Source organism: Camponotus vicinus, unplaced genomic scaffold (genome assembly GCF_025532165.1).
Source record: "Camponotus vicinus isolate PSW18456_S1 unplaced genomic scaffold, iyCamVici1.0 SCAF_10, whole genome shotgun sequence".
In the NCBI taxonomy this organism is placed as follows: domain Eukaryota; kingdom Metazoa; phylum Arthropoda; class Insecta; order Hymenoptera; family Formicidae; genus Camponotus; species Camponotus vicinus.
In genome coordinates, this window is record NW_028141946.1 from 18,648,027 (window position 1) to 18,671,331 (window position 23,305).

Here is a 23,305-nt window from a genome sequence, read left to right on the forward strand (position 1 = left end):
AACTATAATTTTTTTTACCATATATATCGCATCCTTGAAATTAAAAAATTGTTATTACTTTTCCGCATATTCATACATGAAAGGGATTTTTACTTTGTTTTAAATATTACATACAAGAACAAAAAAAATTATATATAAAACGTTTTTTACAAAATAGTATTTAAAAATGCAGAATATGTTATGAATCTTATACATAGATATTATACATGAAGGAATAAGGTAGAACAACATATCATTCACATACGCAAATTTATAAAGATTATACAAATATAAAGAAAATGTTCGCAAGCAGATTCTCATGTAGCAGGTATTAAAAATATATAATTATCTGTGTTTGTATGCCTATTATATATCATTATATATATGCGTCATAATTCAAATAGCGCTGGCAATGTTTCCGACCCGTGTTAATTTTTAATCTTCGGTTAATTATTATATTAGGTTTATCGTCGTTAACATACTCGATCGAAATATTTCGTTCTATATATGGCAAGTTTTAACAAAAACACATTTAGAAACAGTTTTCTCCAATTTTCAAGTTATAAATATCGGAAACAATAAAAACTTGAACATTTTGCAAAGACAGTTATTGATTGCAGTGTAGACAGTCAAAACAATCAATCAGAATAATCCTATTTCTTTTTTAAGATTCACTTGTTTCCAGTTTGGAAGCTGTTGAAATTCTTCCTTGCTCATCCCCAATAGTTCCTAAATCATGAAACGTATCATCTATAGTTTTTTTGAGACAAATTGTTAATATGTTATTATTTTTATATGTTATTATCAATATTGTTTATATGTTATTGTTAAATATAACAAAAAGCATTTTATTAGTTTTTATATATCATTAATATATATTGCCTTATATACGATAAAACAAAAGAAGGAAAAAAAAACTATATAAACATAGGTCCAGAAATAAGTAGTTTCCGAATTATAGCCACTTTTATATTAAAAAAGTCGTAATTTATAGTCCGCTTGGCATCTCTTTTCTAAATTTCTTTTTAATTTTAAATTTAAATTCAAATGTAAAAATTAAAAATTTAAATTTAAATTCAAATTTAAATTTTTTAATTTAAATTTAAATTTTTAATTTTTAAATTTGAATTTAAATTCAAATTTTTAAATTTAAAAATTTAAATTTGAATTCAAATTTAAAAATTTAAATTTAAATTTTAAATTTTTAAATTTGAAAATTCAAATTCAAATTTAAAAATTTAAATTCAAATTTTTAAATTTAAATTTTTTAATTTAAATTCAAATTTAAATTTTAAATTTAAAAAAGTGGGATGCGAAGCGGGCTATAAATTACGATTTTTTAAACATAAAAGTAGCTATAACTCGGAAATGACTTATTTCCGGACCTATGTTCATATAGTTTTTTCCATCTTTTTATTGGGTTTCGAATCACTTCCTGAAGTATTGTGGGCGATTTTCCGTACACCCTGTATATATATATATATATATATATATATATATATATATATATATATATATATATATATATATATATATATATATATATATATATATATATAGTTTATATTCACAAATCATAAATAATCAAATATGTATACATGATACTAACTTGAAAGTGTTGTTGTGATAAATACAATTCTAAACGTGTAGGATCGACTCCGTCTGGTAAAGGTCTTTGCAATAACTGAGCAGGAGGATATATGCTTTGCGTTAAGCGAGCCAATTCATTCTCTGCAGTTAACACTTCCCCTGGATTCCGGCCATCCTGATATGTTTAATAAATATACATTAGATATAATACATAAATTTCATACATTGAAATATGATGAATCATACATGCATAGAAAAACGGATTTATTACTTTAAAATTAAATCCTTGTTTCTAGCAGAATACAAAAAAATATAAAAAGATTTGAACAGAGAAAAAATATAATACACATATATATTTTTTCTTTAAACATACTTCTATATTTAATTCAGCAACATCATCCCGATACATCCATTCAGGAAAGAGATTTATAAATTGCAAAGGTTCTAAACCAGCCCATACTAAATATATTGGTAGATTCGTTGTTTGCACGTTTCGAGTCTTTCGCCAATATCGTATCGCCAACGTCATCGCTGCTCTTCTCTCAGCCTGCCAACGGACAGTTTTACTTCCAGACTGATCTTCCGTTCCATTATCAGGCCACCATCCTTGCCAAATCCAAATCACGTTTTTGTCATCCAATAAAAATAAGGCTGAAAGAGAATTGCAGATTTCGATATAAGAATGTTATATAAATCAATAATTTTGCTAAAAATTTTCATAATAAAATCTTCATATTTTATTTCAAAAATTATTGAAATATATAAAATTATAACTAAAACTTGGAAAAAATAAAAAAGAATAAAAATAAAAATGTCGCAAATAAAAATGTAACAGAGTTGGCTATACATTATTGGTATCATTATTAATATCATTTTAATGTATTAAAGAAAGCATATTTGTTTGTATTTAGTTCATAAGTTAATTTGTAACAATAACAATTTGTAATAATTTGTAACAAAAAACAAACAAAAAAGGAGAAAAGTGAGGCTGATAGGAAAGAAAGTTTTAAAAAAATACATTAGAAGCTTCTAGTTTATTTTATAAAATATTAAATTACAAAATACTTCTCATTGTCAAATAAAATAAAAATTTTTTTTCAAACCAGGATTCCGACTAGATGCTTATCCACGAATTAATATTTGAAGTGCACTTTTAAAAATATCATACCTGGTTGATTCGCTTGATATAAATCATCCTGTGAAAATGGAAACGGTGTCGTGAGATCTGCACGATGGGAACATAATATTTCCGTTGCGCGAAAGGTTTTAGAAATACTCGATAGATGATAAAGTCTTGGAGTATGATCTTCTATTTCAGACGTTTCCAACGACCAGTATAATTTTTTATTCATACCACCTAATGCTGAGAAATACAAAATAATGCGTTGTTAAAAAAAAACGACATTATTCTACATTATAATATTTTTCATTTTTTTGTCTGTTTAGATTGCTAAATTAAAATTAAAAGAGCTACATACAGAGGAGAAAAAGATCTAAATTGTGTTCTTAATTAATTTGTAAATATATAATTCTACACCAGAATTTTATTTTTTAAATATTTAATTTAAGGAGAAATATATTGTGTATAGGGTTCCTACTCTTTCAAAAAAATTTTGTTTCAAAAAAATTCCTTGAAAATTTTTTCTTTCAGATATTTTTATATCTAATTCCAAGTAAAGAGAATTTAATAATTATTTACTTTATAGAGACCATCTCTCGAGTTTATATAATTCTTCTAATATATAATTGTCACTTCTCATTTATATGTTATCAAAGTCTGTCACTCTGAGTAATGTTGTGAAGGTTTTAATGGACGGTCATTGTTTATTAAAAAATTATAAACAAAAAACATTAATGGATAATTTGTAATTTTATGACACCGTATACATTTCACTTTGACCTTCGCTGAGTGAACTTTGCTTCGTCTTGCAAAGTACAGTCTATATATGGTATCATGAAATTACATTATTCATTAGACGTTTTTTATTTATAACTTTTTAATACGCAGCGATCACCGAAACCTAAAACCTTCACAACATTATTAAGAATGATGATCTTGATAACCTATATAAGAATTATTGGGGAAATGTGTGGTCCCTATAAGTAAATAATTACCAAAAAAATTGATTAGTTTTCATAAGATAATCATTTCTCATTTACATAACATTTTTATTCTTCCATCATTAAATATTGTAAGAAAAATCATATATATATATATATATATATATATATATATATTATGATTGATATTATAATATTATATTTATATTATTTGAAAATATTAAAAAATCATATAGAATTCAATTTGCTAGAAATTTAATGTCTTTCTCACAAAATAAACCTGTAAATATACACAAGATGTTTTCTTTAACTCGAGCACTTAGAACATCTGTTTTCTTTAATGATACGAAACAGAGTATTCTAAGTGCTTCAGTTAGAGAAAACATGTATAAAAATAATATATTTTTGAGACAATGATTTTATTATTATGAACATTAGTGACCTCAAAATATTTTATAATTAAAATCTATCATAAAGGCACACGTGTTTCTATCATAAAAGCGCAATGTTCACTAAAAAGATCACTTACCGTTACTAAATTCTTCAGGTTCCAAACCCTCATAAATTTCATGAATTTGTATATTATCCTTGTTTGACAATTCGACTTCCTCGGGTCGATTTTTCTTCAATTGATTTGCTGCTTTTATTGCATTCTAAAGAAGAGAAAAAGAATGAGACAAAGTAATCTGTGTATAAAATAACATCTCAGAGAAAAAAAACAAAAACAAAGTGATATAGAAAAAGAAATAAAATTAAAATATGATATAAAAATTAAAATTAAAAAAAAAACTACCACTATTTAACTTCTATTATTTATATTTGTTATAAGTACGCAAAATGCGAGATTTATTGCATTAAACTCTATAGCCATGTGCACATAAATATTAATTAATATTGTACGTTTATTATATAATTATCTTTATGGAAATTAATGGAAAATACCTCTCTAATATGGCGTAATGAGTTGTTTCCATGCCAAACGTATATTTTTGCACTTTCGGTGTTTAACAATACAAAAGAACCTCTACTTCTCAATTGTCGAGTGCTACAAGAGACTTCAATCAAAAATGTCTCAGAACTTAAAGTACCTCGACAAATGTACAATCTCCACTTCTCATGTTTTTTCTCAGATTTCTTACCACTGTGCACTATCATTTTTCCAGAGAATAAATTTAAGAATGCAGCCGATTCATGGCCTTGGACAACATGAATCTGTAAATATAAATCCTCCATATATCGGAATATTTATATAATTACATAATATCTTTCGCTAAAAATTACAATAAAAATATATATTGCACTTTCAATATTTCAAAATTATTAAACAGAGAATTTTTTTTAAGAATTTTTTCCTTCTCAATAAAATTTCATAAAAATTCCTTGATATTTTCAGATACAAAAGAAATCCTTGGAAATTCTAGGTTTTCCATATTTTTCCAGGAAGACATCTTGTCATTATAATCTGATAATAATTTCCTAAGTTATTCTATAGCGCAATTTTTGCATTGATTATGCACGTCACAATTATAATGCGATTTTTGTGTAATATACAGAAAACAGATTTGCACTTTATGGTTATATCGATAGAAGTCTCTTTATTATCAAATAAATGAAATAATTCTAGTAGCACATATTTGATTGTTTTTTATTATTCTCACCTGAGGGCCTCGATCATTGCCCAATTCGACTGTTAGCAACGCTGCAGCACCTCGTTCATTCAAAGATGCATTTCTGCCCTGCCAAATAAAATATACGGACCTATCTCGACCCTTTGCCAAGTGTTTAGACGGCAAACCAGTGAGTTCCCTACCTATGAACACAAAAAACAAAAATGAACATGTAAAAACAATTGTATACTTTAAGAAAGTTAAAACTCTTATAATTAAAAAAAATTTACACAAACATATACATAAAAAGCTTATAAACTACAAGTTTATAAACTTTTCTAAACTTACTATTAGAAAATAGAGATTATATTACAAAGTTAAAGTTTAAAGGTAAAAAATTTTTCATTTCTTTTTTAAATATTTTAAAAAAATATGTGAATTTAAAACACGCTTTGAAAATAAGTTCTTCAATTCCACGAAATTATATAACAAAAGACTTACCAGTAATAGTAACAGAGTACATCCATTGAATGATATAACTATCACCAGAATAGAATTGTCCAATAGACGATTCATTTAAAAGTGCATGCGAGAATTCATCGATATGCCATACCATCACGTTTGTGGTAACGACGACATACTCTTTCCTTAACTAAAATCAAATAAAATGAAACTATTAGTTAGTTTTGTAATTAGTCGGATATTGATTATAAATATATATTTTTTTATAAACGAAAGTGTATTAAAAAATTAAAAGCGCTTATGTCTTTATTAATAATCTAATTAAATTACTTTATAATTTTTTCAAAAATTCTCTGATCCTCCAAGTATTTTTGTTCAAAATTCTAGATAAAGAAAATATTCTAAAGATTTTTGAATGAACTTTTCAAAATAAATTTTTTATTATATGTATGTTTTCTAATGTGTTTTCCACCTATACAAAATAAAAATATAAAGCCTTTTAAATTTTAAATTCTAGATTTGTAAATGTACTGAAAAGAAAAATTAATAAACTTTTGTAAGATAAACATTTTTCATAATATTTTTATTTATTATCATTAAAAATGGCAATAAAAAGTATATACTGCATGTAACAATATTTTAATACATTGAATATATAAACGTATAGATATAACACAAATAGATACATATTTATAATATACACTAAATACATAATTGACTTGGCTTATTGATTGTTTACATAATTTATAAGAATAAACTGAGAGAAATAAAGATATAAAAAGAGAATATGAAATTTTTTAATTTCCTGAGTTTCAATAAAAATTCCATAAGTATTCCCTGATATAAAAAAGAAATTCCTGAGACGTTTTCCACGTTTTTCATGTTTTTCCAAGAAACAGATACCTTATATATTTTGTTTTCAATATATAAGTGTATAAATAAATTTTCCAGTATTTTTTATAAAATTTAATATTCATAAAAAATTGTGAATAATTTATTTATACACTTAATATACATAAATGAAGAAAAAAAATTTCTTACATTATACTAATAAAAGGACAAATTACCTCGTTATCGTAATAACCAGTGCCTCTACCTAAATGACATCCTTCTAAGATTAGATCAACTGAAGTAGTGTTCGGTAACCACATATCGTCGTTATCATCCAAGTGTATATTTATAACACCATCGATTTGTCGTATATTGTCCTTTCGACCTCGCGCCTTTATCACACTTGTGACATTAGGCCAATCGAGAAATTTCTCTCGGAAGAGTATCGTCTCAACGTGTTGTGTCAGTTTAGCAAGTAAACACCACTCAGGTCTGCTCTTGGCGGATTTTACGGATGAACTAGGACTTGTCCGATTACCGATTAAATGAGCCGCGTTAATCGGACAAACAGTACATTCGCTGTAATCGTATCCATCATTCCACATCTCCGTGGCAAGTCGTGTGGCGAGCTTCTTTTTGTCCGCCGTAACTCCTTTACCACTCCAAATATACATCTCGGTGCCAAAGTCAAACACTAGGATCTTTGCGAGAAGCATAAAAAAATGCATACAACATAATATAATGCCTTATGTATTTCTTATGAGAGGACGTAAAAAAAGGCAAAAGGAAGACAATTTTTAAATGAAATTTAAGCCAAAATGTAAAAATAGATTTCCGGTTTTGAGCATATCCAATCAATTTTGCAAAAAAAGAGAGAGAGAGAGAGAGAGAGAGAGAGAGAGAAGAAAGGGGGAAGGGAGAAAGAAGAAGGATGGAAGAAAGGGAAAGAGAAATGAAACAAATTATCAAAAAATTTATTGTTTAGACATGCACAACCGAGATGTTTCGATAACGATAAACTATTATATAATTAAAGTTTTAATGTACATGAAATTTGTAAAAGTATGCAAGTGTGTAATTATAAGTAGCAATCTTTGCGACATTTTTTATTCAGCAGTAATTTTGGAGATTGTAAAATGTAGATATAAAAAATACTTTACATACGTTTCATAATATTTTTATTTTTTATTTTTTTTAATTCTTTAATCACAAAATAAAAATAAATCGTTTTTCTAAGGACATCTAATTGGTTAATTAAAAAGAACCCTCAGTTCTGGTTGCCTTGAATAATTGAGAACAATCACAATATGAATGAATAGAATGTTTTCATTTTTCACTATTTCATTATTCTCTTCAAAATTCATTACTTTATATTGAATTCTGTAAATCTTTATATCTTTAAATCTTTCTGTAAAAATCCTTATATGTAAAATCTTTTTAAGATATTTTAAAATATTTTAATCATTTACTGGTAAAAGTTCTGAATAGAGAATATAACCGTAATGATTTACCCAATATATATTCAGCGCTTTTACCCATTTAATATTTTAAGAACTCTCTCTCTCGCTATATTTTATTTATTTTATGTATTTTAAGATGAAATAAGCAATTACCTTGTTCTTATCGAGCATTTCAATCTTAGGTAATGTACCCCAGAACTTTTCATGTGGCACTAACTGTTCATTTTTCAATTCATATACCATATTTGTATCGATAATAGCAGATTCATAGAGTTCATCTTCATCAGGATGGCCAGCCTCGACAACTATAATAATATTATTGATGGGCATATAAAAAAATATAATGTTGCATTACAAAACAAAGAATGCAAGACATACCATTGAGTCTTTCATTATTGAACACACCAAGATACTTCCAAAATTGTTGGACTTCATCCTTCGTACAGTTTAATTTATCTTCGTTTATAGAAATAATTTTAGTCGCTTGACAACCTAGATCCTTTCGTTGTTGAATGCTCAACGCGATCTCAACGGCACGGGTTTTTTCAATGATATTGCTGTATCTCCCTATGTAGTTGAAAATCTGTGATGCCGAGAGCCAATTTTATTAACTATTAGTAATTAGTAAAAAGGAAAGAAAAGTACAAAATCCGATCGATAGATATTCTACACTCTAATACAAATCTACTATACAAAGTGTTCTATTTTGACTGTAATATCTCGAAAACAATGCAAAAAATGTTCCATACAAAAATTGTAAAGTTTTAAGTAGCGCATCATATAGTAATATTAGTACGATCTTGAATAACGTTATCAAAGTCAAGATATATTACAGTGTCTAAGTTAAAATGGAACACCCTATAGATCTGACTCATATATAGTCACCATATGTATATATCATCATAGATGATCATTATATATTTGATATATATATTATTTCAGAATGATTAATATATTTTCTATATTGCTACTTATTTTGTTAAAAAATGAAAGTGTCAACTAGTATTGTGTTTTATTATTTTATATATGTATATTTTATATATTACCTCCGATTTCGTTACTAATAAATAATTATCACCGCTATTGATACTCTCGGCGATAGGCTCAATCATTCTAACTTGAACATGTCGTCTTCCTTTAACTAATATCAACATTATATCTTTATATGGTTGCAATTTATTCGCGGATACATTTGTTTCTGATATATTTTTCAGAGTCACTGTGCTAAAGTCTTCGGTAGACGCTAAACCAGCGAGAGCCTCAACAGAGAAGGAAGAATTCTTTGCGACTGAAACATTAATTAAAAAATTTTGAATCTTAATTGAAACATTTTGAAATGTGCAAATAAGGTGTCTAATCTCAAATTTTGCAAAAAAATACCCTGATCCTTCATCTTTATTCAAAATTTCAGATAAAAAAATAAAGATTTAAATATTTCTTTGATGCAATTTTGTAAAATATATATTGAGTGGTTAGACGTAAAATTTTTTAACGAATTTAGATAAATAAATGTTATCTAATTCAGAGGACATTTTACTCTTTTAATGGAATACAAAATTATATTCATTTTTCACTTTTTTAATACAATACAAAATTATTATTAATGCAATACATATATTTTAAGAATAAATCAGGGAATTTTTTTTAACTCTGAATAAAATTCCCAATAAAATTCCATGAGAATATTTCCTGGTTTTTTAAGGTACAAAAAACACTTTGAAAATTTCGGGTTTTTCATATTTTTCTAGAGAGTAAACACCTTTATAAAGCGGCAAAGGAATTTATATATGCTCACGTTTTTCTACGTTAAGGTTTTTGATCGTTCTCGCGACTATGTCTGTACGAATCTCGGTATATTCTGATCTTAAATCGGTGCGTGCCGCGAGAACTTTAAGAGGATTTCTCGAAGTGGCTCGTCGACGTTGCGTTCGTATGTTTCGTTTTTGCACTAATCTGTCGAGAAAATATAATTTAGATTCTAGGTATATTTGCATACGCATACCAACATTTCGAACAAGTCGGACTTTTTTTTTCCTATTTTCTTTCTTTTCTTTTTTAATTTTTTACAAGTGATAATAAAAAGCACAAATTTACAATTTGGATTGCGGTGCAATTATATTGAAGTCATTTTCATCTAAATCAAGACATTCGGTTTCGCATTTTTCCAATGATACATTGCTAAAGAAAGAGGTAAACGTTTCATCATCCGTTTTAAGTACCGAAACAGTTGGCAACAAGACGTGTTCCGCTTTACACTCCTCACCTATAAAAATTACATATAAAAATTATATATAATAATCTATAACTTTTTATATATAATAAACTTTAATTTCATTAAATAAAAATTTCTCGAAAATATTTCGATTAAAAAAAAAATCACATTTGTCGTTAGTTCAACTCTTTAGTAAGAATATTAATCACAGCTGTCCCAACAATTCAATGACAAAAATATTCCTGTTAAAACTGCTAAATAATATTATAAATTGTGTGAATATTTTCCTTCGTTCTCTTTAGAATGTAAATCGTCAGCGAGATTAAAAGTACAATATTTTTAATAGCTATTTAAAGCAAATTTTGATGGAAATTATATCAATACCGCTGTCGTCGCTAGCAGGTTCAGAGAAACTCGTACGCATGGTTGAAGACAAATCTTTGCATGGACTCGTAGGAGTTGATACTGCACCTGTGAAAAGATATATATAATTCTCACCAATTGTTCTTATTTAGTATTCAATCAAGAATTAAATCTATCTATTATTTATTAAATATCTCTCCCGTTTTTCACCTTTTCTCGTTTTGAATCGCTGCGGACGTGGTACTTTTTTCTTTTGATTTGAAATATTCGCTATGGTGTCCGTGAGAAATGACGAATTTTCATCTTTCGATTGGACCACTTTCATTTTACCAGCAACAGTGAAATTAATCGCGTCAGGTATCACGATTCTACTCTTCCAGCTTTCCATGGAGGACTCTAACTTTTCGATGCAGTCGGCCAACACACCTGACTTGAGCATCGTGTTCTCCTCCGTGCTCAATAATTTGTCAAATGATTCATTAGTTTTGCCATCAGCCACGCGTTGCTTCCAACTTGTGTTACCATTGTGACGTAGTGCGGCCAATCGATCGGCAATACTCACATTCGGCGTTTCGCTCGTTTCTATGGATGCTATTACCTGGGTCGCACTGCGACACGGTTGTTCCAAACGTTGTTGTGCTTTCCACCTCTCATCATCCCGCAAGTGTTGATGGATATTCTTGGTTAATGAATTAAAACATTGTGTAATATCAGTATGTTTTCCATTCTCAATAATATTATGTACCTCATAATCATTGGACGATGACGATCCCTGATCATCGTCGTCAACGTTTTGTTCCGCTACTGTTCTTTTCTCCTTTTTGTCATCGGCACCTTTTTCGTTGTCCTCATTATCATTGTTATCATTATCGTTGTCGTTGTGAAGATCCGATACCCTATTCGATTTGTCTATCGATAAATTATTATGCCACTTATCATCGCGTTTCATTAATATTCTATTGTTCGAAATAGTATCAATATTACAGTTATTTATGTCATTCAATAGAATTTTCTCATTCTGAAATATCGCAGTTTTATGAGAAGGCACTGTAGCTCTGCTTTCTACGTTATCACTTTCCTTAGAAACAATTGTTTGCGTATCGTCGCAAATGTATTGTAAATTGTGTTGTGTCACATTAGTCGTTATGTCGGAACCATCTAATCCTTCACAGAATTTAGCAGTTTCACTGCTTTGATTTTGGCTCTCGATATCACATGAGTTTCCTTCACTTTTCGATGTTGTTGCATCATTCGCGATCTGAATGGGCTTCAAGTTAAGATTACTCTTTAGAATAGAACGAAGAGACACTTCGGAATTCGACAAGATAGCTGGTTGTTCTGATTCCTCAGATTCCCTCTTGAGCACAGGCTTTGTCAATTTCGCAGTTTGCAATTCTGCGACTTTAGTACAAAGATTTTTCGTATAACCAATGGACGATTTTAAAATACTTTTTGGTAAATCTTGCTGCAACATGCTTGTAAGCGGCGATGCATAAGGTGGTCTCTCATATTCTTTTGAATGCTCTGAAAAAAATAAATTGTTATTATCGCTTATTTTGTAATTGTTATTGCTTATTTACATATAAGTTCTTTTTATAATCGATATAGTCTTTCTAATTGGTGTATAAAAAATTTTCTCTTTCCCTTATAAAATTAGTCAATTCTTATTAAAAATGATATGAGAAAAAGGAATATGATAATATTTTTATTAAAGAGCTCTAGATTTCAAGATATAATATTCAATCTTTTTAACAAAATAAAAGTTTTAATTTATAAGTTTTAATCTTAAAATTTAGTAAGTTTTGCAGACTAATTTAATATCAAGGCTTAAACACTTCCCGATTAATTTTTATGCGAAAAATAATAATTACTTTCGTGATCTTCAGACTCTCGTCATATGATAGGAACAAAAGATATTGACCATACATTATTTCTCAACCAATTACGAAGATTCACTGTACATGAATTATAGCAAAGCATTCAAAGGTTCGTCTTGGTTTTCTATCTTATAACCGAAATAATGATATATTGTCTTGATTAAAAGAATAATTGTACATGTTTCTGAAATGAAAAAGTTACTTCACCACATACATAATAAAAATTGTCGATACATTGGGCATCTTGAAAATTAAAATCTTGAAAATTAAACTTAAACAAAGCAAAATGTTTAAAAATAACAGCAGCTTCACAAAATGCCAGGTTTGTATTAATTAACTTAACAAACAAAATAAATTTAAACAATATGTCTTTCCGTTTCAATCATTAGATTAGATATTGGCTTAGGCTCGATGTATGATTTCAATCCAAATTCTTTTAATTCAAAATTTTCTTGACAAAGTTGAATATTTTTGTAAATTCTAAAAAAGCTACATCATAAAAATAAAAGCTAATTCAAAGCTTTAAATGTAATTTATTCCTTTTCCTTATCAAAATTAATAAGAATTAACCATTTTAGAAGCGAAAATATTTTTCATGTTTATCAATGTAATCGATACAAATATTATTTTATTTAATACTTGCCTCCGATTAAGGTTTGAATTTGATGATTTACGTTCAGTGAGGATATCCGAGACGCCACTTCAACCTCCTCGGAAGTTACAGGCTGTGTTTTGTAACGTGTGGATAATCGTTTATTCTGAGTTAATCTTTTCTGATATGCAGTAGTATTTGACGTCGTGATCTTTTGATCGAAGAGTCGCACGCGTTCGGCTAAGCTGAGTTTAGATGGCTCAGGTTCGTTAGCAAGTGTTCCCGAAATACTCAACGCAACGGTGTTGCGCTGATTCTGTAAAACTGCCTCACGCACCTCTTGAGAAGTTACCGGTTGCGTGTTAAATCTTTCGCAGGCCTGCGTCTTTTTACGTTCGCGATAACGTTGAACACCGCGAGATGATTTCTGCATAGATATATGTTGAGAATCACTAGTTGTAGCGCTCACCTTCTCTTGTAGGGCCTTAAAGTGTTGTGTCATCTTTGACACGCTATTGTTGCGATGAATAGTAGCAGAATTCTCCTGTATATCCCGCCGATCCTCCTTGTTTTTCATTTCTTTCTTGTCAGTTGTCTGAGTAAGATTCTCTATTCCATCACGATGATTGTCGGTGTCTATGTCGGTATCGAGCTTCGCGAAATATACATGAGAATCCATTTTATTCTTCTCCTCCGCATTATTCATATGATTTTGTTTGATTTGACAGGATTTCCCACACGACAGCTTACTATCCTCGACTGCAGAACTAGAAAAAAAAAACGTATAAAACATAAATGTAAACAAAAACATAAAAACACACTAATATATATACATACGTATATATTAATAACTTATATTCATAAACTCATTTATTTTTTTAAACAAATCACAGAATAGCACCGTGGAACGTTTATTCATAAACACGTTACACATGACTATCCTCGATTTCTGGTAGCTTTGAGATTTGTGTGCAGATGGTCTATAATTAAACTTGGCATGGACTCAAAGTATCACTAAACTCATACATTATTTATAATAAATTGTAAAAGATCCAATTTTCAAATAATGTTGCGTAGCGCAAGAAAATTTTCTATCATATCAACAGAATCAGAATCTGACTCAATTCTTTTATTGGAGTGATGCTGTAGAAAAAAAAAATTGTATATACAAAGATCTCGCTTGTATATCAAATGGCTAGACATAGAATTTTTTAAATTTGAATTTAGATAAGTGAATTTTATTGAGAGAATTTTTTCAGTTTTCTACTAATCAATAAAAAACATTATACAGTTATATTACTGAAAATATAAAAAATATGTAGTTATATTAATGCACTCTTAAATAATTAAAATTAAAAAATTTTGTTCCATATAGCCATGTAGGAACAAATATTTGTCACACAAAAGTTGTAAAAAATATTGAAGCATCTCTTCATTCACTAATAATACAAAAACAAATAGAATTTAAGCATTAATAATAATACAATCTTACGTCAAGATTCTAATCTTTAAACTAGAGTTCTTAAATAAGGTGTTTACTAAAATTTTGTAAAAAAAAATTCTTGAAGATTCCATAATTTTTTAACTTTATTTGTTCAAAACTCTACGTAAATAGAATTTTTTAGAGACTTTTAAGTGCAACTTTCAAAAATTTTTTTATTGTGTGTGTTTTCTAATGTTTTTTATTTATACAAAGAAAAAATAAAGAGTTCCTCTAAAAGTTTCAAAGGTTTTAAAAATGTTTCAAAAGATTTAAAAATATACTGAAAAAAAAACTGAATAGCTTTCATAAGAAAAACATTTTTTATTTAACATTTTTATATTTTTATCACTAAAAAGTACTATAAAAAATATGTATTGCATATTCTATATTTTATTAAAGCAGAGATGGATATATATTTATAATATATTTTAAATACATATAATTTGCAAATTTGCCAATTAGTATAGATAATTAATCGCTTACAATATAAAAGCAAAATTGGGCGCGTTGAGCAGAGAAAACCAACTTAGCAACAATCGAATGTGATTGATTCCTACTTTTAGATCCAGTATACTAGCATTGTGAATGTTATAAGAATGACATAACAGTTTTCTGAAACACAAGCATCGTCAAAGAGAGAATTGTTTTTTTTTTTTTTTAAATTGAATTCCAATAAAATGAGAATTCCCTTTCATTTTTCAAGGATCAAAAAATCCTTAAGAATTCTAAGGGAGTAGACATTCTGTTAAGCAACTTTCCTCATGACATAGAGTATTTTCATATTATCGATACAAAAAAATAAAGATTTAATAAATCATGTGTTATAAAATATTTTATTGATATTTGAATGTTCTAAATATTATTAATACACATAATTGTATATTTGTTGTTTGTATAATTTTTTAATAAAACAATTATTCCTTCACATTCTATCATGTTAATTTAAACATACCTATTTTCTGCATAGGAGATGTCACATACATCGGGTCGATCGGTTGTGAAACTGCAACTTGCAATTGTCGATGTATGCAATACATCGATTGGTGAGCTTGACTCGAGAGACCTTCGTTTAGTTAAGACGCGGATTGACTCGACACAGTCGTCGTCGTTGATGGATCGCGCATGGCCCACGGATTGGGCTCTCTTTCGCAAAAATGAGTTCGTCGTTATGTCGCGCGTATCATCATGGTAACGACTACTGCTCGATTGCTTTAATATAGGTCGTACATTCTCGATTTCAGTTGCTCGATTCTTCAACGCGGACAATTTTCTCGGTGAAGTTGACTCTGTCTCATAACCGCCCTCTTCGTATGAATTTTTCCGTGAAGACTTTAAAATTGTCTTCTTTGGCCTATCATGCTCGTGTTCATCTGAGTCTGTACTTAATTTCTTCTTTAGTATAGGTCGAGGCTCGAGAGACGAAACATCACCTCCGGCAAATTCTTCCTTGCCATATTTTTTCTTTAATATCGGCCTCACTTCAGATCCATCAAGACCATCGGAAACTAAACTCGTGGTCGTATTAGCGATTGTGTTTCCACCTGCATTCGTGTTTACGACATCCGACACAATAGTCACGTGATGATTAACACTATTAGCGCGCACACTGTTTGCGAGTTTTCGTTTTAGAATACTCTGCGGCTCTGGAAATCCTAATTGCAATTGATGAACCTCTCTGTCATCTTCTTTAGACGATTTGCGCTTCAATATCGAAGCAGGCTGTTGATCAGGACTCTGATCTCTCTTGACGATTTCATCTAATGATGATCGCCTTTGATTTTTTAAGATTGGCCGAAAATCCGAATAGTTGTTATCAGCAAAGAAAACATCGGGAGAACAGCTACGACGACGTAATATCTCACTTTCATCTAGACTGCTCCGTTTCTTCAGGATACCGTGTCTTTTGTGAGAGACAGGTTCCACGACAGACGGCGAGAAAGTTACTGGTGACGGCACGTGAGGGGAACTGCTGGACGACGTTTGACGTTCGCTTCCTTCGCCATCGACTGTTTTATGTTTAAGGATTGAAATTGGCGCATGCTTCGACACGTTACACTTTTTTGGCGATGTTGACATTTTCTCGGTCAAATGATTCGCGTGGCCTGTAGCAGATGCGAGTCTTTCCACACGTTCCATGGTAGCTCGCGTTAGCGCCGTTAACATATCCACTTTGCGTGAAACCTCCGAATCGTCACTACTGAAGAATGAAAGTCAATTGTAATTATAATTAGTTACGCTTTCTTTCCAATATTCTTTCCATTACTTTTGCTAATAAAATACTAATGGAATGAGATGAATGCAACATCTATATAATATATTTATATACAAGGTATTTCATTTTACAATTTCCATATTATTATTCATAACGATTGATGTATGTTATCCTAGAAAATTTTAGTTAAATATTTTGTTTTAAGAACATTAGAATGGTTTTGTTCCAGATAAAAAGACACTTTAAAAATTAGAATTTTTATTTTTGTATAGTATTATATGTTTCTTTAAAAATAAATCAATTTTTCCTCATTTAATCCCATCTCGATCATTCTGTATGTAAACATATTTAAAAAATTAATATATTTTATACATATATCTGTATATTCAGAACGTCTGCTCAAATCTTGTAAAAAATTTCCTAATCTTTCAGATATTTTTCCTTCAGATATTTTTTAAAATTCTAGATAAACAGAATATTTCAAAGACTTTTTGATGCAAGTTTCCAAAATAAATTTCTTTATTGTATGCGTTTTCTAATATTTTTATGAAAATTACAAGGAATACACACACACACACACTTTTTTTTTTAAATATATAATTCATAATTTGCTTACAGCAAATTACCGACTGCTTATAATATAAAAGCAAAATTATCAAAGAGAGAATTTTTAAATATTCCCTGAATTTCAACAAAATTTTATTCTCTAATTTTTCTAGGTACGAGAGAAACTCCTGAGAATTTCAGGTTTGTTATGTTTTTTCCAAGGAGTAGATGGCCAGGGAGATACATACATAATTCTATCACAATTTTAATATCTATGTACATGCATGCATGCATGCGTATATGTATGTATCTACAAACATGTATATATATTTCTTCATTTTTTTGAAACAACACATAAAATATCTTATACATTATTTACTTTCTTTTTATTTTACTTTATATTCAAGAATAATGAAAAAATTGATTTATATAACAAAAATATAATTTAAAAAGATAAAATTGAATTGAAAATTGAAATTGAATTTGAAAATATATAACTGCATTTAGAATAAAAATATATTATTGACAAAATATCATCCTCTATATCAAATAACGTTTATATTTCAAACATTATCCTTACGTTTCAAAATATTTTATCGTATTATTCAAAATAAGACATTCTATATGTACATAGATATGTAAAATGCAGATTTAATCTTAAATCCTTTGTGTACATACATCGATTATTGTATATATACCTAGGTTGCTGTATAGTAGAACGCTTTGTGCTGACAGTAGACGCAACAGATGATGATGGGAAAGTTTTAGAGAGATTCTTCATATTGCTACATTGAGCTTCACTTATCTTTGAATCGATATACTTTCTGCGTGGACTAACAATTGTTACTTGATGATTGCTACAAGAACCAATAGAACTTGATATTTCAGATACTTGATTTTGTTTGTTAGATTGCCTTCTAAAGCGTCTTTCATTGGAATCCGCTAAAAATTATATATATCGAGTTATTGAAAAAAGAGAGAGAAAGAGAGGGAAAGAGAGAGAGAGAGAGAGAGAGAGAGAGAGAGAGAGAGAGAGAGAGAGAGAGAGAGAGAGAGAGAGAGAGAGAGAGGGAGAAAGAGTCTAAAGTAATATAAAATTAATCCTAAAGTATTTTAGTTAACAGTCATTTTAAATTGTATGACGTAAAAGTATACGTACATATACTCGCATATATACATATGGCACATAAAAATCAAATATTTTTTATTAGAAACTTCCACAAAACTATTTTCTCTTGCAGTAATTTTGATTTTATCGTGTTTATGATTTTAAATCAAATTTTTTTATCATTTATCTTTATTATTTTTCAAAATATTTTTTCTATTATGATTTTCTCTATACTATTATGAAGAAGAATAAAAAATACTTGTAGAAGTATTTTTATACAATCTTCGGTATTTTGAGAAAATATTTCAATAAAAAAACCTAGTATTAAAAAATAATAAATTAATAAATTTCTTACCATCTCTTGAATAATCAGTAGACACTGCTTCTACATGACGTGACTTATTTAAATAAGATTTTCGTTTGTAGGTCTTATCTCTTTCCTTGATAGGATTCACGGTAACACCATCATCTAAAGATGTGGAATTCTTCTATACACAGAAATATACATTATAAAAATATCTGCATACATACACAATACATAATATATGTACATATATATATATATATATATATATATATATATATATATATATATATATATATAGGATGTCCCAGGTATCTTCCGTCCAAAAAAAAAGGCAGATTCTCTGGCCAATTTAAAAACGATTTTTCCTCAGCGAAAATGTCGAGATCATTATTTTTTGCATATTCCCAATTTTTGTCATCATGTATCTTTCTAACTAAGTCTTAAATTAAAATTCTATTAAAGTAAACTCTACCTAAAATTAACTAAAGAATGTGACTTTATTAATATTTTATTCCCATAAGCCTTAGTTTGCGAAAAACCTTTATTTTCAATCGTTTATAACTCGAAAACTATTAGTGCCGCGATATTTTCGCTGAGAAAAAATCGTTTTTAAATTGGCCAGAGAATCTGCCTTTTTTTTTGGACGGAAGATACCTGGAACACCCTGTATATATATATATATATATATATATATATATATATATATATATATATATATATATATATATATATATATATAACATATGCATAATACACATATGTATGTTTATGTACAGTGTTTCATTTTAAACAGTTCAGCTGAATATCTCGAAACTAAGCTCGATAGACAAAAATGTTCCAGACAAAATTTTTATAAGATTTTGAGAGGGAAAAAGTTAGTGATCTTGTTTTCAATTAGTCATTTTTCAGGATTATATAAAGATCAATCTTGTTTTTTTAAACAGAGAAGTATTTTTTATAGCAGATTCTCTGAAAGGATTGCTTAATTTTTGCATAAAAGAAACTTCTAAGATATGTATCTATTATGTTTGTACAGTTTTTTATGTATGTACAATTATTTTACTTTTGTATTAAAACTTTTCCCTATGAACTTATGTTAACTTTACGTTAACTTATGAGTATTCATTGTGCAAGAAAATTGTCATTATTATGAATTGGTTTCTCTTTCGTATCATTATAGAAAATCCTAAAACACTTTATACTAATATTCTATTATTTATACTAATTTTGTAACTTTGATTTAATTTTGTAATTTTGAAATTTTATACATATTTCTGAGAAAATTTTGAAAATTATTAGGATCAAAAATGTTAAATAGTTAAAAAATATATATATTAATTTTTATTATTTTTAAACACTAAAAAATATTACCTTTAATTTAACAAAAAATGATTTCTTCCAAAAGTAATTTCCATGAACTGTATTTTATTCATTACTTTTGATATACAAATTTATTATTATTGTGTATTTGTATTATTATGTATTTGAATCATTTAATTATCAATCAACACTTCACATAAAATCATTTTTTAAATTAAATGTTTATTAAATGATCAAAATAAAAATAAATTGATAGCAAAATATAAATTTTAGCATTTGAAATCTATAGCTATTAATAGTTAAAATTCTTACAGCAATTTACTTAACTAATACTACTTGCAGTAAAATGTGTATCATTTTATGATTTTTATTGTATAGATGATACTGAATAGTTTTCTTGGTAGCGTATAAAGTAACATTTTGTTACATCATACAATAACGTTTTTATTTAGTTTCGTTATTATAAAAAAATAGGCAAAGAGACTTTAAATATTGAGCAAAAAGTATTAAATATTAAATATGTTATGTATTATTAGATATTATATCTAACATTTGTATGTAATTATCAAATAATAATACACAAATACTTACTTGCTTAGTTGAGGAATTGCACCTTTGAGAACCAGGAGCTTCTGATCCACGTTTTTTAGATAATGTTACATCCATTTCTAAAAAGAAATAATTATATAATACCTATATAATAATTATGTGTATAAATAAATGTGTGTGTGTGTGTGTGTCAGTTAGATAACATCAATTCTCACTACATGTTTCCAGAGAAAAAAAAATTGTTTCCAGATAACTATTAGTAATTGATTCATAACCAATATATTTCTTGATTGAATTAAATTTAACCAAATATATAAATGATAATAAAATTTATTATTATTTTAGCTATTTTTATATAAAAAGTAAATATATTTTTTGGAAAGTCGAATGAATACGTTTTAGATAAATTTAAAATATATTTTTATACCTTTGAAATTTTCAATGCATAATATATTATAAATATATTCAAATATATAATAGAATTATAATACTGTAATATATTGTATCATAGAATGATATTAACTTATTAATAACATTTTATCATAGTTAATAACATTTTATCAAGTTTATACATGTATATCCAGACTAAATATTAATATATTAATGTATTAATACATTAATATGTTTATATTTATGTTTTAAATGTTTTATTTCAAATAATATAAAATATATATAATCTACATTTTGAAAATACAAATAGGAAAAAATAAATATTAGACATTAAAAAATTATTAAATAGACTAGAAAAAAAATGATACAGTAATATCACATTTTTTTTTATATACTAAAAGAAAAATACTTTATAGTTTAGAAAATATTGGGATACAAAAAATATGTAATAAAGCAAAATTAATATATAATTAAAATTGTATAATTTCTAAAACATAGATAACTTAAAATATTTACTCACCGTTGGATAACATTATAGAAGCAGCTCGTAATCTAGAGGTTTTAGTTTCACGAATTTGAGTAGTTTTACAAATTGCACAATTTTTATTTTTATTCTCCTTGGACTCTATCTTAGATATTATTTTATTATTCTTCTCCGCTGTAAGACTACATTGCTTCTTCTTTACTGTGAAATTAAAGACATAAAATTAAAGACATATAAAAGCAGGATATCTGAAGTCTACACAAGCAATTGTTTAAAAGTGTTGGTATAAATTCTAAAGTATTATTATTTTTTAATCTATCAAGGTACAATTTGATAAAATATAATCAATTAATATATATAATCTAAATCTTTTGTACTTACTAATATTAGAAGAACAAGTAGTCACATCTTCCTTAATCAATGATTCAATGTTCTTTTGATCATAATGCTGTAATTCGCCACCTTGCAAACAAGTATTTTGATTCACCAAACGTGTCGTAGTATTTTCCGTCTTACTTGACAAATTCTCCTCGCTAGCTGCCATCAAAACTGTGGTACCAGTAGCTACCATTACTGAAAGTGCGATATATTTTTATAACTTATTTACAATACTACTTTAACATATGCACATTATTACAGGATTATATTTTTTAAGCAATCAAAATTCAGAGTTTTAAAATATATTGGGATTTTCTCTTAACTAGCTTACCAGTTTTAAAGTAGATGCAATTAAACATATGTATGTAATTTTTGAAGAGAGCAATAAGAAATTATAAAAAATTGTTATAAAAAAGACAATTCTCAATATTAAAGGCATTAAATTCTTACTCACTTAATGTGAATTAATTTGAGTTTCCTTGCGCTGCGGCCATAATTTCACTTTCGAAAACTTTCGAAAGAAATTGTTGAACAATAGGGAACATAGCACAGAGATGACGCATACTATTATGACTAATTGTAAGTTATCACAGTTACTTAATAAGTACCATGTATAAAATGATATAACTCGCGAGACAATCGTATAATTTATATAATAAGCTTAAGCAAAACATTTATATCACATTTACATCAAGAATGAAAATTGATGATTGAAGAAAAAGTGAACATTTTTATGAAAACGGTGTCATTCTAATGAACTATATCGAACTGATCGAACCGATCACATATCAATGGGTGCGTTTAACGTGATTAGCTGAAAAAACTGTCGAGTTGTCAACTTGTAATATTCAAGTTTAGGTTGCACACTTTCTACTCGGATTTCGGATTCTGCCATAGAGCTTACATATACCTAGAGATGCCCTCGGTATAATTTTCTTTTGTTTGCGCGCGCGTTTCTAACGTCCCGCCATTTTTCAAAATCTCACTTTTGCTACTACTCGCTTGTTAATTAATCTTAGGTCCGTGTTCGTAGTCGAAACTTGAGCCTGCGGCATACGATACGATTTTTTATACCGATTATATTAATAGATTCGTTGCGGCTCCGGAAAACTCGACACGCCCGCTTTGACTTTTCGATTCTTTTTTTTTATTCGTTTGTAGACGATTGTAAGATTTTAATTAAAAAATATTTGTGAGCCTTTCGTTGTAAAATAAAAAATAAAAATGACCGTTAAGTTGGTTGCTCTCATTTTTAATTTCAATCCTACCTATAATAAGCATTAAAATTTTATTTTCGTACGACTGATAAAAGAAAGAGAGAAAGAGAGAGAGAGAGAGAGAGAGATTTTATACTTTTATCGATATCGTGAAAAATATAATCAAAATATATATGCAAAATCTAATGTTAATGCATATCGAACTCTGCTGAAGTCTCTTTAATTCGATTTTCTTCCATTATGAATGGTTGTTTCTCTGTAAACTACAATTTCGCTT

The 23,305-nt window shown here is 27.9% G+C and overlaps 1 protein-coding gene across 5 annotated transcripts; it reads right to left on the bottom strand.

The window, feature by feature from the left end:
- Positions 1 to 232: 232 nt before the first annotated feature.
- On the bottom strand, positions 233 to 22,952 carry Svil (Supervillin). Of its 5 annotated transcripts, XM_083080621.1 has the most exons (26): positions 22,266 to 22,951; positions 21,815 to 22,006; positions 21,470 to 21,634; positions 20,602 to 20,678; positions 18,739 to 18,871; positions 17,974 to 18,217; positions 15,470 to 16,714; positions 15,001 to 15,129; positions 13,086 to 13,801; positions 11,311 to 12,089; positions 10,776 to 11,244; positions 10,587 to 10,673; positions 10,085 to 10,253; positions 9,786 to 9,943; positions 9,037 to 9,278; positions 8,369 to 8,573; positions 8,144 to 8,295; positions 6,767 to 7,231; positions 5,739 to 5,889; positions 5,289 to 5,440; positions 4,573 to 4,842; positions 4,160 to 4,283; positions 2,738 to 2,932; positions 1,943 to 2,220; positions 1,589 to 1,744; positions 233 to 708 (listed from the first exon to the last, which is right to left on the bottom strand). In XM_083080621.1, the coding sequence occupies exons 2-26, from the start codon at positions 22,002 to 22,004 to the stop codon at positions 622 to 624; spliced, it is 7,038 nt and encodes a 2,345-aa protein (XP_082936747.1). In that variant the 5' UTR covers positions 22,005 to 22,006; positions 22,266 to 22,951; the 3' UTR covers positions 233 to 621. The 5 variants fall into 5 exon arrangements, with proteins under 5 accessions (XP_082936747.1, XP_082936746.1, XP_082936745.1 ...); XM_083080620.1 differs by having other exon boundaries at positions 10,776 to 12,089; positions 18,739 to 18,868; positions 22,266 to 22,952; XM_083080619.1 differs by having other exon boundaries at positions 10,776 to 12,089; positions 22,266 to 22,952.
- Positions 22,953 to 23,305: the final 353 nt, after the last annotated feature.

What these genes read in the sequence shown, in the direction of transcription:
- Svil (XM_083080619.1), bottom strand. Translation starts at nt 22,004, where the DNA reads ATGGTAGCTACTGGTACCACAGTTTTGATGGCAGCTAGCGAGGAGAAT. An exon ending in TACTTGTTCTTCTAATATTA is followed by an intron (nt 21,635 to 21,814) that starts GTAAGTACAAAA and finishes TTAATTTCACAG; the next exon opens with TAAAGAAGAAGCAATGTAGT. An exon ending in TACTGATTATTCAAGAGATG is followed by an intron (nt 18,218 to 18,738) that starts GTAAGAAATTTA and finishes TATAATTTTTAG; the next exon opens with CGGATTCCAATGAAAGACGC.